Source organism: Hemiscyllium ocellatum, chromosome 7 (genome assembly GCF_020745735.1).
Source record: "Hemiscyllium ocellatum isolate sHemOce1 chromosome 7, sHemOce1.pat.X.cur, whole genome shotgun sequence".
In the NCBI taxonomy this organism is placed as follows: Eukaryota; Metazoa; Chordata; class Chondrichthyes; order Orectolobiformes; family Hemiscylliidae; genus Hemiscyllium; species Hemiscyllium ocellatum.
The window spans coordinates 21,298,821-21,315,311 of NC_083407.1; the positions used below are offsets into that span (position 1 = coordinate 21,298,821).

At 44.5% G+C, this 16,491-nt stretch overlaps 1 protein-coding gene across 3 annotated transcripts in view; it reads left to right on the plus strand.

Annotated features, from left to right (window-relative positions):
- ptpn4a (protein tyrosine phosphatase non-receptor type 4a) overlaps nucleotides 1-16,491 on the plus strand; it is a 439,903-nt gene that overhangs the window by 352,847 nt on the left and 70,565 nt on the right. For all 3 annotated transcript variants that reach the window (XM_060827024.1, XM_060827026.1, XM_060827025.1), the window contains exon 13: nucleotides 8,360-8,428. In XM_060827024.1, the coding sequence (XP_060683007.1) occupies nucleotides 8,360-8,428 (69 nt within the window). The remainder of the gene's footprint in view (nucleotides 1-8,359; nucleotides 8,429-16,491) is intronic.

Here is a 16,491-nt window from a genome sequence, read left to right on the forward strand (position 1 = left end):
TGTCCTGGGGTTGAAGTGTTCCAAGGCGGAAGATGAGGCGTTCTTCCTCCAGGCGTCAGGTGGTGAGGGAGCAGTGGTGAACGAGGCCCAGGACCTCCATGTCCCCGGCAGAGTGAGAGGGGAAGTTGAAATGTTGCGCTATGGGGCAGTGTGGTTGATTGGTGCAGGTGTCCCAGAGATGTTCCCTTAAGCGCTCTGCTAGGAGGCGCCCAGTCTCCCCAATGTAGAGGAGACTGCATCGGGAGCAATGGATACAATAAATGATATTAGTGGATGTGCAGGTAAAACTTTGATGGATGTGGAGGCTCCTTTAAGGCCTTGGATAAGGTGAGGGAGGAGGTGTGCGTGCAGGTTTTACAGTTCCTGTGGTGGCAGGGGAAAATGCCAGGATGGGAGGGTGGGTTGTAGGGGGGCGTGGACCTGACCAGGTAGTCACGGAGGAAACGGTCTTTGCTGAAGGTGGAAAGGGATGGGGAGGGAAATATATCCCTGGTGGTGGGGTCTTTTTGGAGGTGGCGGAAATGTCGGCAGATGATTTGGTTTATGCGAAGGTTTGTAGGGTGGAAGGTGAGCACCAGGGGCGTTCTGTCCTTGTTACGGTTGGAGAAGTGGGGTCTGAGGGCGGAGGTGTGGGATGTGGACGAGATGCGTTGGAGGGCAACTTTAACCATGTGGGAAGGGAAATTGTGGTTTCTAAAGGAGGCGGCCATCTGGTGTGTTCTGTGGTGGAACTGGTCCTCCTGGGGGCAGTTACGGCAGAGGCGGAGGAATTGGGAATATGGGATGGCATTTTTGCAAGAGGTAGGGTGGGAAGAGGTGTAATCCAGGTAGCTGTGGAAGTTGGTGGGTTTGTAAAAAATTTTGGTGTCAAGTCGGTCATTATTAATGGAGATGGAGAGGTCCAGGAAGGGGAAGGAGGTATCAGAGATGGTCCAGGTAAATTTAAGGTCAGGGTGGAATGTGTTGGTGAAGTTGATGAATTGCTCAACCTCCTCCCAGGAGCATGAGGTAGCGCCAATGCAGTCATCAATGTAGCGGAGGAAGAGGTGGGGAGTGGTGCCGATGTAATTATGGAAGACCAACTGTTCTACGTAGTCAACAAAGAGACAGGCATAGCTGGGGCCCATACGTGTGTCCATGGCTACCCCTTTGGTCTGGAGGAACTGGGAGGATTCAAAGTAGAAATTGTTAAGGGTGAGGACCAGTTCGGCCAAACGAATGAGTGTGTCGGTGGAAGGGTACTGTTGGGGATGTCTGGAGAGGAAAACACAGAGGGCTTGGAGGCCCTGGTCATGGCGGATGGAGGTGTAGAGGGATTGAATATCCATGGTGAAGATGAGGCATTGGGGGCCGGGGAAACGGAAGTCTTGGAGGAGGTGGAGAGCGTGGGTGGTGTGTCGAATGTATGTGGGGAGTTCCTGGACTAGTGGGATAGGACAGTGTCAAGGTAGGTAGAGATGAGTTCAGTGGGGCAGGAGCATGCTAAGACAATGGGTCGGCCAGGGTGGTCAGGCTTGTGGATCTTGGGAAGGAGGTAGAACCGGACAGTGCGGGGTTCTCGGACTATGAGGTTGGAAGCTGTGGGTGGGAGATCTCCTGAGGTGATGAGGTTCTGTATGGTTTGGTGATGGGGGGTGGGGTCATGGTCGAGGGGGCACTAGGAAGAGGTGTCCTCGAGTTGGCGTTTGGCTTCAGCGGTGTAGAGGTCAGTGCCCCAGACTATCACTGCGCCCACTTTATCCGCTGGCTTGATGGTGAGGTTGGGATTGGAGCAGAGGGATTGGAGGGCTGCGTGTTGTGAGGGTGAGAGATTGGAGTGGGGGGGGGGGGGTAGACAGATTGAGGCGGTTAATGTCCAAGCAGCAGTTGGAAATGAAGAGGTCGAGGGCAGTTAATAGGCCAGCGCAGGGTGTCCAGGTGGATGCAGTGTGTTGGAGGTGGGCGAAGGGGTCCTCGGAAGGTGGGCGGGAATCCTGATTGTGAAAGTAAGCTCGGAGGCGGAGGCAACGAAAGAATTGTTCGACGTCACGGCGTGTATTAAAGTCATTGATGCGTGGACGGAGGGGGATGAAGGTGAGTCCTTTGCTGAGGACTGATCATTCGTCCTCAGTGAGGGGGAGGTCTGAAGGGATGGTGAAAACTCGGCAGGGCTGGGAACTGGGATCTGGTGAGGGTGTGGAGCTGGGAGTGGGGGCGGAAACTAACTGGACTGGGTGTGGTTGTGGGGGGAATGGGGTGGAGTCATGAGCAGGGGTAGTGTTCCCCTCGGGGTTCTGGGGGGTGGGTATAGTGTCTGTGGGGGCGTGTCAGCAGAATGCAGGTGCGGGGCGCTGATGCGGGCGGAAGTGGTGGCAGACACCGCAGTAGGGGTGGCGCAAGTCATTGAGCGTGTGGCATCAGCGATGATGTGAGGGGCGGAAGTGATGTCACGTGTGATGCATGAGGAATTATGAGGGGCGGAAGTGGTTGTGGGAGTGGAAGTGACATCATCAATCAGCGTAGGGGTGGCCCTGCATCAGTCGCATGACTAATGGCGTCTGAGTAGTTTCCGAGGCCAGGGGAATCTTCTGGAATGTTTGAGGAGCGCTGGTTATGGAGGTGGGTAGATAAAAGTTTGTTGTACTTACAGTTTTTGATGTTTGAGATGGAATTGAAATCCTGTTTGTTGAGAGTATGAATTCTCCTGAGGATGTAGTACAGAGTGGGTCCTTTGCAATTCTGAGAGTGTGTGGCCCTCAGCTGAGGCAGGGCTGACTGTAGAGAGGTTAGGTGCCAGCGCATTGCTGCGAACGTGGAGCGGAGGATCTTGAAGGAGAACTGTTGCTGGTGTTTTTGAATCTGTAGTCCGTACTGTTTGTCCTGTTCGGGTTCAAACTCTGCTGGTTTAAAGGTGGTCCGGAGTCCGTGTGGGATGAGTTGGTTGCGGAGGCAGGTACTGAGGAAGCAAATGTGGCTGTGGTAGCGAGTTTGTTTCACGACATGGTTGAAGAGCTTCAGGGCAGAGAAAATGACCTGGGAGTTGCAGTGGGAGAGGGACTCCCTGGGATTCTTGTAGAGAGAGGAGGAAAACTTCTTCAAGGCAGGCATCCTTGCAAGAATCTGGTTTCCAGCATCTGCAGTCATTGTTTTTACCACTGATATCTGAATATGGCTGAACTCAAGAGGCCACACAACAGACACTCTCTCATTCACTCTTACCAGATCAACAGTTTCTGTAGTTTGACCTGCTTTTGTCCATTATCATGTCCCGACCCCTGGGAGGTGGCCACCCTACACGGGACTGTGAACAGAACCCTGCTCTCAGCGCCAATTTGTTGTAGTAAAATTAATAAAACTCAAATTTAGGAGCAAGTCAATCAAACTTATTAAATCAAAAGCTTTTGAGAGGGGCAGTGTGATTCTGATCCTAACCACAGGACTTGAACACGCTGCCTCTCCCTGAGCAATAGGTACACTAGTTTTAAAGTCTGGATGATGTATACAGCAAAAGCTGGTTTCTCCCACTGCAACTGCCAGGTCATTTCCTCTGCCCTGAAGCTGCACATGCATGCAGAAATTGCTGGTTGTGTTCCGCATATATGCATGCAAAGATTGCTGTTTCTGGGAGCGGTGTACCACGCCATTATGTTCTGTAAGTATTTCTTCTTTAGTTAGTTTCTGTCTTCACCAAGTCAGCCTTTATTTACATGTGCATAGGACATGACACTGAGCTGAAAATGTGTTGCTGGAAAAGCGCAGCAGGTCAGGCAGCATCCAAGGAACAGGAAATTCAACGTTTCGGGCATAAGCCCTTCATCAGGAATCCTTCATTCCTGATGAAGGGCTTATGCCCGAAAGGTCGAATTTCCTGTTCCTTGGATGCTGCCTGACCTGCTGCGCTTTTCCAGCAACACATTTTCAGCTCTGATCGCCAGCATCTGCAGACCTCACTTTCTCCTCGTACATGACACTGACCCAGCTAGGTCAGAGCTAGCCTTGAGTGAACAGAACTCATGGCATTCCTGTTTATATCTATCAGCCAGGACTCTCTGATTAGGGCTGTTAACCTGATCCCATCAAGGAACGCATTTCATGAGGTCCACCTGGCTGAGCTCCTTCCCAATCACTACATCCTACCCATATAAGTCCGGGGACATAGGTTCGTTCCTTTTCCTGTAGCTTCTCCTGAAATGTTTTCACACCAGGTTTGGTTGCTCTGGCTCTGACTTGCCATCAACTCTGCCTCTTAGCAATGCAAGGTCATTCCCATGGTTTTGCCTCCAAAATATACTTCCTTTCTCACTTGGAGGAGTCTCACATCTGTTATTGGCATTCCTGATACCATTCCACCACCAAGGCATGCACGCACGCAAACACACACACCCTGCCCACACCAGGCCCTGAAAGATCAAGTTCATCTTGGTACAATATCTTCTCACCATTAGCAACTCTGTTGGAGGTATCCATGTTGTTGCATGAGGTGAGGTCATATAATCAACTGGGAGCTGGGACAGTTTAGGACCGATTGAAGCAGTAGGCTGTTTCTTTAAGCTTGCCTTCGAAGTTTGGATTGCTGTTTCTCCGGACCATTGGATAATGGGTGGAATGGAGCTGTCCTTACATGTCGAATGCAATTCAACTTGAGGAAATGTTGGAATTCCCTGCAAGTAAATGATGGCCTTGTCTGTGATCACAACCTCTAGACATATGTGTATTGCAAAAGTTAGTTGTAACTTTTCAATCCTTGCCCCTGTGATTGACAAATAAACTCTTTGCATGTCCAACCACTTGGAGTGAGCTTCCACAATGACTAAAAACAAAAAGCCCATGAAAGGACCAGCATAATGGTTGTATAACCAAGTTTAGGGTTTACCTGTTCATTCCCACAAATGTGGGGGAAGCTGCTGGTGACAATTTCTGTCTGTCTTGGCTTTCAGGGCACTGCCCAGCCAATGCAGCTATGTTGACATCCAGCCCTGGCCACCAGATTTCATTTTTTGTCAATATCTTGGAAAGCTCTAGCTGACTCCGAAGTTCAGCCAGATTCTGGCAGCGACCTTTGCTCGGTACTATCATACTTACTGCCCATAATTATATACCATCCTTGGTTTTTGCTGGGTCCAGGAAGGTTTCAATACTGGTTGTTTGTTTGTTGGTTTGTTTCCCCCTGTCACCAGTTGTTTCAGTTTTGCCAGGACTGCGGATCTTTTTGTATCCACAGTCTGCTATTATCGATGGTGACCGGAAAGGTGTCCAGAAAGTTTAAAACCAGATCAGAGTCTACTTGTGGCAGCACCATCTCTGGTGTACCCACATGTAAAGGCATCCGAATTTGCCACTTGGCCACCTGGACAGTGTTCCAATTTGTAATTGTACCCACCCAGAATAAGAGCCCACTGCTGAATTCAACCTGAGACAATGGGAGGCATGGCTCTGTGCTCTTTAAGTAGCCCCAGCAGGGATTTGTGGTCCATTATTATCACACACTTTCAACCATAAAGGTATTGGTGGAACTTTCTCGCACCAAATCTTCCTTCTCTATCTGGGTAAAACTTCTTTTGGCATTACCAAAGTCCAGGAAGCATACGCAGTCAGATATTCCACTCTGCAAAGCCAATGGTGAGCCAACACTACCCTTATAACTTACAGGGAGACATTGCCTCTCAGTGCCAAATCTCACTTGGGATTGTAGAGTGCCAACACTTGAGGTGAAGATAGCTGTTGCTTCCTTTCCCTAAAGGCTGCAGCTTGGTTATAAGACCATTTCCAAGGCTAACCCTTTTTCAGTAGCAGAGTAAGGGTGCCAGGATAGAGGCCAGGGTACATATGAATTCACCATAATAATTCACCAAACTCAGGAAAGTTTTAAGCTCCGGTACAGACATGGGACTGGGGCCACCTTTGATTGCCCTCACTTTAGCTTCCAAAATGTGTAACCCAGTCTTGTTAACTCTGTAGCCCAAGTAGTTTACTTGGGGTGCCTGGAACACACATTTTTCCTTTCCAAGACATGCATCTGCCTCAGAGAAACATTGAAGTATTGTCCAAGTTTTCTAAATGCTCTTTATTGTTCTTCCTGGCTATTAGCATATTGTTCAGATAAATGGTGACCTGGGGTAGACTTTGCAAAATGTTCCCCATCGTCTGCTGGAAAATGGCACAGGCTGATGAGATCCTAAAAGTCAGTCTCTCATATTGGTACAAACTCTTATAGGTATTAATTGAAGTATACTTCTGGGAATCCTCATCTAAACACAGTTGCAGGCACACATGGCTCGTGTCTAGCTTTGTGAAGAATAGCTCCCGACTCCTTCCAGTTTTCTACATAGGTCCTCTCTGCAAGGGATTGGGTATTTATCCAGCTGTGAAAAGTGGTTTACCATTTGTTTTAAAATCCCCACAAAGGTGAACAGACTTGCTGGGATTCCAAATTGGTATGAATGGTGTTGGCCATTCTGCAAACTGGACTGGTTTAATGTTTCCTTTGTTTTCTAGCCTCTGACTTCTGCCTCTACCTTTGCCCTTGAGGCAAATGGCACAGGGCAGGCCTTACAGAATTGTAGAATTACTTCTTGATCAACATACAATCAAGCTAAAGCTTATTCAACCAATTTCACCCGATCAGAATTGGACCCCTGAGCCTTTTATTACAATTCGTGGTAACAGATCCAGCTACTTCTCATAAGAGACTGAAACCAAATTGTAACTTTAATATATTGGGGTACTCAGCCTGGCCGAGGTCTTGCACAGACTTGAGGGATGGAGTCCAGAACGAATTTTGGCAAAGACTGTTCTGCAGTTACTGATACAGCCATGCCACAATCAACCTCCATTAGAACTGGGTGACCATTTAACCAGAAGCTTATTTTGATAGAAAATAAAAATGCTGCTGGAAATCACAGCGACTCAGGCAGCATCCGTAGAGAGAATTTAGGTAACTCTTCCGCTGCTAAGCAATTTAACTATTCCAAGCAAGTTGTAGGTGGACTTTCCATGTTGTGTACTCTCATGGATACTGGCCTGTGTGTTGTCTTAGTCAATCTAGGCCTAGTCGAAGTCCTTTGCTGTCTTGAGTCCGCAAAATGGCAGCTACTAAAATGGCCTGCCGGCCCAGATCCTCAAGAAAATTGTAACAGTTTGGCTTTGTTTTGGGGTTTGCTCTGGATTGACTTCAGTAGTGTTCCCCAAGGTCAGTTGCCCTGGCAAAACATTCATTTCTATTGGAATACCCTGAACTCATAGGCTCCACTTGTCACATTTTCTAATGACAAAACCAATTGTAGTGTCTGTTTGAAGGCCAGTTGGGTATCAGCTAATAGGCGCTTTTGCATGGCCACATCATTAATCTCCTACCAAACGGCGTCTCAGTATCTCACATATGGTTAAACCAAAATCATGTGCTTCTGTTAGTCATCTTAACCTCATCACAAATTTCAGTCCGGATTCCCTTAGTTCTTGAACTGCTAGTAAAACTGATAGCGTCTCAGAACTAGAGGAGTCTTGGGATCATAACATCCGTCAGCTAAACCCGTCAACTCTTGAAAGGTTTTAGTATCTGGTGTCTCGGGAAAAGTGACTTCTAATAACCGAGAAAGCTGCTGGTCCTCATCTGTCCAGAAAAAATAACACATTTTTATTACATACTGGGTCCGTTCTCCAACAGCAGGATTAAATTAGTCAAGCTTCCCAAACAGCAGCAAGATGCTAGAAATGCTTGCTTCAACTCGAAGGCAACTGTTGCAAATGAATTTCTTCAGGGGCATATTGTTCTCTCATAGTTACTGAAATAATTTTATGAAGGTAGGTATCCCGTCACCAAGTCACCCTTTTTTACACGTGCATGAACATGACACTGACCCAGCTAGCTCAGAACTGGCTCCTATTGAGAACAGAGCCCTTGTCACTCCTGTTTATAATCTGTCAGCCAGGATTCCCTGATTGGGACTTTTAATCTGGTCCAACCTCAACTTCTATGAAGTCCCCCAGGCTGACCTCATTTCAATCACTACAAGATTCAGACTGGTGTTTGAATTTTCAATTATTTATCAGTCTATAGCAGAGTTCTTCCATCAAGCTTTGTAACATTGTTAGTGCACCTTACATTGCAACTCAAATGTTAGATCAAAATATATACAGCATTGCGAAAGAGGCATAGGTGTTGAGGTCAAACTTATAATCAAGATGTATCACCATTTAGTAGTAAATGCATTCCTTAATTTTTGCATACCTTGTCACTATATGTAGACTGTTTAAAGTTGTATGATCTAACATTATCTTCTAAGTTACAATCAAACTTGGAAAATTAAGACCTTGTAAGGTATTTTCAAATGCGGTAATGCGTTTATTTTATTTAAAAATTTGAACTTTTCTCTTTTTGCAGCGGGAGGACAGAGGTCCAGTCTGTGCAATATGGTAAAGAGAAAGCAAACAAAGACAGGGTATTTGCCAGGTATGATATAATGTCTATATCATGTAGGAAGTTTTTGAAAATAACAGTTTATCAAATTTTGGTATCATTATAGGAGATCCATTCAATATGTAATTATTGTACCATTATAGAAATGGTGAAATATTGAAAATTGTTGTATGGATTTATTTATTCAATAATAGTTGACATAATTGATTTCATTGTAGATTTTTTTTGTCAGTAGAAAACTATGTTCCCCTCCTTTTTCCTGCCACCGCAGAGACAGCTGAAGTCCAGGCATGGCAGAGACTGTCAGAACTAAAGGTCAATGCATCCACACTCTGATCAGCTTACGTGAAACCCACCAGGTAGCTGGAAGCTTAGAGGGAGCATTGGTTGGATGAAATGGTGCATAAAGTCTTTTGTTTTTAGCCTTATTGAAAGCAAAAAATTGGTCATTATAAAACTTCCTGAATTCTCAATAAGATTAGATTCCCTACAATGTGGAAACAGGCACTTTAGCCCAACAAGTCCACACCGACCCTCCGAAGAGTAACTCCTCTAGGCCCATTCCGTATATTTATCCCTGACTAATGCACGTAACTATAGCAAATACATAAGGCTGCTACTGAAAATGATACGGATACTGATTTGATTCAGATTGAGTTCAACCTTAAGAATGGAAGTGACGCTACACTGAATGTGTATATAGCACTTCTGAGAAGCATGGATGAAAATGATAATCAAGGAAAGAACCAGCAGTTGACAGGACATTCCTTGTTTTGCATTAAATGACCAAGTGTCCTATCAATTTTCTATCAATAGTTTACATGTGTTTTTCTCACTTTTCCTTCTCGCTAAATAAAAACTCTATTTGGGGGGGCCTGGGAATCTTTGAAATTATGTTTTATTCTCTGTAAGCACCCATCACATCCTATTGTATAAAACTGTAAGAAAAAGGAACAAGAGTAGGCTGTTTGGTCCCTTGCACCTGCTGTGCTATTCAGTAAGGTTATAACTATCCAATGTTTCTCTGGTCAACTTACCTGTGTTTTTCCCTGTAACCCTTTATTTCCCTACTGATCAAGCATCTATCTGTCTCACCCTCAAATATGCACCAGAACTTTGTCCCTACAGCTCTCTGTGGTGAGCAATTCCAAAGACACAACCCTCTTAGAAAGGAAATTCTTCCTCTTCTCAGTCTTGAACTGGTGACTCTTTATTAGAACATAGAACAATACAACGCAGAACAGGCCCTCCAGCCCTCGATGTTGCGCTGACCTGTGAACTATTCTCAGCTTGTCCCCCTACACTATCCTAAAATCATCCATGTGCTTCAGTTGGGAGTGAATTTTCCGGTTCGTCCAAGGTTTCCATTTGGGAACATCTGGATTGACATCTTTGGCATGCAGTCCTCCACACATTTGCTAATGAAGTCTGTGACTGTGGTGGCACATTCATCTAGATTTTCCACTGAGTACTTGAATACGGTCTCATGCTACCTCGCTAGCGATGGTGATGGTACTTAATTCCTGCCTGTGTACCTTGGTATTAATGAGATGTTCAAAATACTTGGTGCCATAAAACTGACTTTTGCATCCTTGCATGCTTTATTCAACTTAATACTCTCCTTAAGTTCCTTGATTAACAACAGTTGATTTATCCCTCTCTTAGAATCTTTCTCCCTTACTGAATTGCCTCCTTAAATGTCTGCCACTACTTGCTTAATGTGACCAGCTAATCTGTGTGGCCACTGCCAGCTAATCTGTGTCCAGACCACTTCAGCTAAGACTATCCTCATTTCATTGTAATATCCTTTATTTTAGTTAAACTCTGTTTCCTAACCAAGCTTCTCGAACTCAAACTGAACATGTTATGATCAGTACTTCCGAAGGGATCTTTTTACTCTGAGGTCATTTATTAAAACTGCCTTATCCATTACCAGATCCAGGATAGCCTTTCCCTAGTTAACTTCATGACCTTTTGCTCCAGTATACCACATAGAATGCATTGTATGAATTTTTTGATGTAACTACCCTTTTCAACTTGATTGGGTCAATCAACATGAAGATAATTATTGTTCCTAACTTTTTAGATGGTATTATTTATTGATTTGTAGCCTTTCCTACAGTGTGGCTGCTGTTTGGATGTCTATACATTACCCTTTCTGGTGTCACCTTTCCATTGCTGTCACTTCCATCCAGCCACACTTACTGTATATAATCCAAGCATAAATCATCTCTCATCTCCGTCCTCATTTCATCTCTTGTTAACGGTGCTATCCCAACACTTCTTCCTTCCTTCCTGCCTTTCCAACAGGTCAAATATCACTGAATGTTAAGTTCTCAGATCTGATCTTTTCGTAACCATGTCTCTATAATGGCTATGAGAACATATCCATCTACCTCTGTCTGTGCTATCAGTTTGCCCATTTTTTTCCAAATGCATTGTCCATTAAGATACTAAGCTTTTATTGCTTGCAGCATACCTATATCCCAATTCTCAATGTCCCATGAATGTTTCCAAGGGTTATCATTTTCCTGTTTAACTTAGAACAGTACAGCACAGGAATGGGCCTTTCAGCCCACAATGACGTAGCGAACATGACACCAAATTAAGCTAATCCTTTCTTCCTGCCCTTGTTCTATATCCCTCCATTCCTTGCATATTCATGTGCTTATCCAGAAGCCCCTTAAATGCCCCGAGTGTATCTGCCTCCATCTCCACCGCTGGCAGTACATTCCAGACTCCTACCACTGTGTTTTAAAAAAAATTTGCCCCAACATCTCCTTTGAACTTACCCCGTTTTCCCCCTACATGTATGCTCCCTAGATATTTCAACTGTGGGAAAAAGATTCTGACTGTCAACCCTATCTATGCTTCTCATAATTTTATCGACTTCTATCAAGTCTTCCTTCAGCCTCCCCGCCCCGCCCCCCCCCCCCCCCCCCCACCCACCCAACCCAGAGAGATTAACCTGAGTTTTTCTAGCCCCTCCTTATAGCTCATACGTTTAATCCAGGCAGCATCCTGGTAAACCTCTTCTGCACCCTCTCCACAGACTACATATCCTTCCTGTAACGTGGCAACCAGAATTGAACACCATACTCTTAAGTGTGGCCGAACCAAAGTCTTCTAGAGCTGCAAAATGGTATCCTGACTCTTGTACTCCATTCCCTGACTGATAAAGAAAAGGATGCCATACACTTTCTTTACCACTCTACCTCTTCGTTGCGACTTTTGGGGAGCTATGGACTTAAACTCCAAGATCCCTCTGTACATTAATACAGTTCAGAGTCCTGCAATGAACTGTATACTTTTCCTTAACAACTGATTTCCCAAAGTCCAGTACTTTTTGCTTTCCCAGATTAAATTCCATCTGCCACTTCTCTGCCCATATCTGCAACTGATCTGTATACTGCTTTATCTTTTGACAACCTTCTACACCATCTACAATTCCACTGCAAATCTACTAACCCGCCCATCTATATTTTTATGCAAGTCATTTATATATAATCACAAACAACAGAAGTCCCAGTACAGATCCCTGTGGAACACCACTAGTCACAGATCTCCAGCCAGAAAAAACGCCTTTCCACCGCTACCCTTTTATCTTCTACAGGCAAGTCAGTTCTGAATCCGTGCGGCCAAGTCACTGTGGATTCCATATGTTTTAATCTTCTGGTTGACCCTACTTTGAGGGATCTTGTCAAAAGCATTGCTAAAATCCATGTAGACAGCATCCACTGCTCTACCCTCAGTGATCACTTTCGTCACTTCGCAAAATTCAGTCAAGTGAGTCAGACATGACCTGTCCCACACAAACCATGCCAACTGTCCCTAATTAGACCATGCTTTTCCAAATGCATATAAATCCTATCCTAAGAATTCTCTCCAATAGCTTCCCAATCACTAATGTGAGACTTCTCTCTCTCTCTCTGTAGTTTCCTATTATCCTATTCCTGGATTAACATAAGTGACGCACCAGTCCTTCGGCATCTCTCCAGTGGCTAGTGAGAGTACAGGGAGATCTGGGTCAGTGGGCTGAGTGGCAGGTGAAGTTTAATTTGGATAAATACGAGGTTTTGCATTTTGGTAATACAAACAAAGACAGATCTTACACAAGTAATGGTAGGGCCTGGGGGTGTTGTAGAACAAAGAGATTTTGGTGCTGATGATTCCATTAATGTTGATGCCTTATAAATAATCATACAGCATAGAAACTGACTCTTCAGTCCAACAAGTCCATGCTGACCATGTTCCCAAACTGAACTTGTCCCACTTGCCTACGCATGGCCCACATCCCTCCAAACCTTTCCTGTGAATGAACTTATCCAAATATCTTTTAAACATTGTAATTACATGCATCCACCACTTTCTCTGGCAATTCATTCCACATACAAACCACCCTGTTTAAAAAAATAAGTTGCCCCTCATGTTCTCTTTTGATCTTTCTCCTATCCCCCACCCTAGGGAAAAGGCCCTTGTCATTCACTTTGTCCAGGTCTCTCATAAAGGTCTCTTATAAACCACAATAAGGTCACCCCTCAATCTCCTACATTCCAGTAAGAAAAGTCTCAATCCTTCCAGCCTATTTTTATAAGTCAAACCCTTCATTCCTGACAACAACTTTTCTGAACTCTCTCCAGTTCAATAATATCCTTCCTATAGCTGAGTGATGGGAACTGCACACAGTACTTCAGAAGAGGCCTCACCAACATCCTGTACGACCTCAACAAGGTGTCCCTATCCGATACTCGGAATGTCTGAGCAATGAAGGCAGGCAGACTAAACACTTCCTTAACAAGCAAATTTCAAAGAGTCATACACCTGGACCCCTAGATCTCTGTCCTACAACACTCCCCAGCGGCTTACCATAAATTGAATCGACCTGTTCTTGTTTCTATTACCAACATGCAATACCTCACATGTATCCAAATTAAAGTCCATTTGTCACTCCTCAGCCCATTGACCCAGTTGATCAAGGTCTCACTTTAATTTTGATAATCTCCTTCACTGTCCACTATACCACCAATTCTGGTGTCATCTGCAAGCTTATTAATCATGCCTCCTGTATTCTCATCCAAATAATTTATTTAAATGACAACTATGTGAGTGATCTGCAAAATAGTGTTCTCAGCTCTGGCTGTACATATGGACAGTGTCTTCAAAAAGCCACCCCTTCACCTTCAACTGTCCTTTCTGCTATTGGTTAGCTCATATGCGACTCATCATGGAGACCTGCCATCTTCACACTGGCTATTCATTGTCATTGTCTCAGCTTTTCGAAGTCCGGTTGACCTATGTCCCGATCCTCCTCCTCTCCTCTACTCCCAACACCACACCACCACCACCATCACCAACTCAAGGCAAATTAGGTTAGGTTATGTACAGTTCCTCCGTGTCATTGTCATCTTGTCCATTCTGATAATGCTGCTCTTTTAACAAGTTGACGTTATCCTTGGTTTTCTTTTCAACAGCTGAAAATGTGTTGCTGGAAAGGCGCAGCAGGTCAGACAGCATCCAAGGAGCAGGAGAATCAACATTGCGGGCATGAGCCTTTCTTCCTGAAGAAGGGCTTATGCCCGAAACGTCGATCCTCCTGCTCCTTGGACGCTGCCTGACCTGCTGCGCCTTTACAACAACACATTTTCAGCTCTGATCTCCAGTCCTCACTTTCTCCAAAAAGATTTCTTTTCAGCAGGTCATAAAAAAACAGGTTGTGAAAAGTCTGGGCTTGGATTGGTTTTAGAGTTGGTTTGATTAAAGCCTGAGGCAAAAGGACTTCAAAATTGTACAATGAAAGGGGAGTAGCCAGTCTCCCAACTCAGCTTTACTCTGACTTGATTTTTTTTTGGTCTGGCCTAAAAGCAGTCAGGCAGTTGTAAAAGCTGCTGGACTCAAAGTTGACTCTTCTCTCACTCTCTGACATCTCTCCTGTAAGACCCTGCTTTCATTAAACCGTAAGAGGTGTTTAAGGGGATTTTGCAAGTATTTGGAATAGCATCATTAAGTTGGGATAATCAGTTGAGTTTTCAGATAGGTTAAGTTATTTGGTATCCTGTTCTCTTTTGTTTGTGTTTCATTCAGTACTAGAACATTGAACAGTACAAGCCCTTCAGTCCTCAGTGTTGTGCTGCCCTGTTATCCTACTCTAAGATCAGACTAGCCTCCATATCCTTCGTTGTACTATCGTCCATGTGCCTATCCCAAGAGTTGCTTAAATGTCTCTAATGTATCTAACTCTATTTCCATTGCTGACAGTACATTCCACACACCCACTATTCTGATTTTAAAAAATACCTCTGACATTCCTCTCTCTCACCTCCCCCCCCCCCCCCCCCGCCAAACCTTCCTCCAATTACATTAAGATTATGCCCCCTTGTTATAGACATTTCCACCATGGGGAAAAAGCCTTTGGCTATCCACACAATTTATGCCTCTCAACATCTCGTGCACCTCCATCAAGTCACCTTTCATCCTCATCCTTCCAATAAGAAAAGCCCTAGCTCTCTCTACCTTTCTGAATCATAAGACATGCTCTCCAGCCCAGATAGCATCCTGGTAAATCTCCTCTACACCGCTTCCACATCTTTGCTATAATGAGGTGACCAGAACTGAACACAACATTTCAAGTATGGCCTAACCAGGGCTTGAAAGAGCTGCAGCACAACCTCATGGATCCTAAACTCAATCCCCCTACTAATGAAAGCCAACACATCATATGCCTTCTGACAACCTTGCAAATAAATTCTGTTTAGTTTAAAAGTAGTTTGATCAGCTGCATCTCTCCTGGAATATCCGTGTTACACCTGCTTAAAACAATGAGCAAAGTTAGGGTCTGGGCTACTTTCTTGAAATGTTATGGGGGCCTGGCCTGGTCCATACTAATTCGTCAATATTAGTTAATAGCTCTTGTTTAAATAAAGCTTACAAATCCATAGCAGAAACAAAATTTACATCAGTCATCAAAAAATGAATTACCTTTACCCTTGAAGGTATTTCTGGATTTGTGCAAAAGCAGGCAGACGTAAAACCAAGTCTGAGGGGATCACCGGATCAGTCATTAGTCTTGTGGTCGTGCATCTAAATTCTAAAATATTTGAAGGCATGGGCAGGAAGTCCTGTGTTTGTTTGTAGTCCTGGTAGCACTTCCCTGTTTTAGACATGTTCTGCTTAATTCTAAAATCCAGTCAAGTTCTGAGATGTTTTGGAGGATATTTGGTGTTCTGGAATTAAATAAAGTTGGAGGTACTGGAACAGCAGGTTGAATAAGGTCTGCTATCGCATTTACGTAATTCTGGTAAAGTACTTCTGTTGATAATTGTCTTTTCCTCGGGGTGACCAGAGCAGCTCCTAAACATGAATTACTTTTGAAATTTAGCTACTTATTGAAGCAAGCTTAATGGATAGTTTGTGCACAACAAAGTCCAATAAATGTTAATGAGATAAATAACCTGTTAATTTTTACTAGTGGAGGATGAGTACTAGCGAGAAAGTTTGCTCCCCTCCTAGTCTGCACCCTCACCTTTGTTTGCTCTTTGATTAGAGCATTACAGTATTTTAACCACGCCAACACAAGAAAAGGGAACTTCAGATTACAACTGTTCTGCAAAATTCTACTTTTGACATCGCACCATTCCCTCAGTGTTGTATTTAAATGTCAACCTGAGTAATGTGCTCGGGGGATTAGAGCAGAGCTCAAGACCATTCCCACCTGACTCATTTGGGAAGACTACCTCAAAGCTAGACTGACTTTGCATATGCATATGCATATAAATTTAATGGAGACTCCTTATTTATTTCTTAGCTGCCGCTGGGGCGACATGGAGGCTCATAGCACCAGGGACCCAGTTCGTTTCCAGCCTCGAGAGACTGTCTGTGTGAAGTTTGCACAGTTTCTCCATGTTTGCATGAGTTTCCTCCCACAGTCCAAAGATGTGCCGGCTAGGGTAGATTGGCCACGCTAAATTGCCTATAGTGTTAGGTGCGTTAGTCAGAGAGAAATGGGTCTGGGTGGGTTACTCTTTGGAGGGTCAGTGTGGACTGGTTGGACCGAAGAGCCTGTTTCCACACTTGTAGGGAATCTAATCTAAGAAGAAATA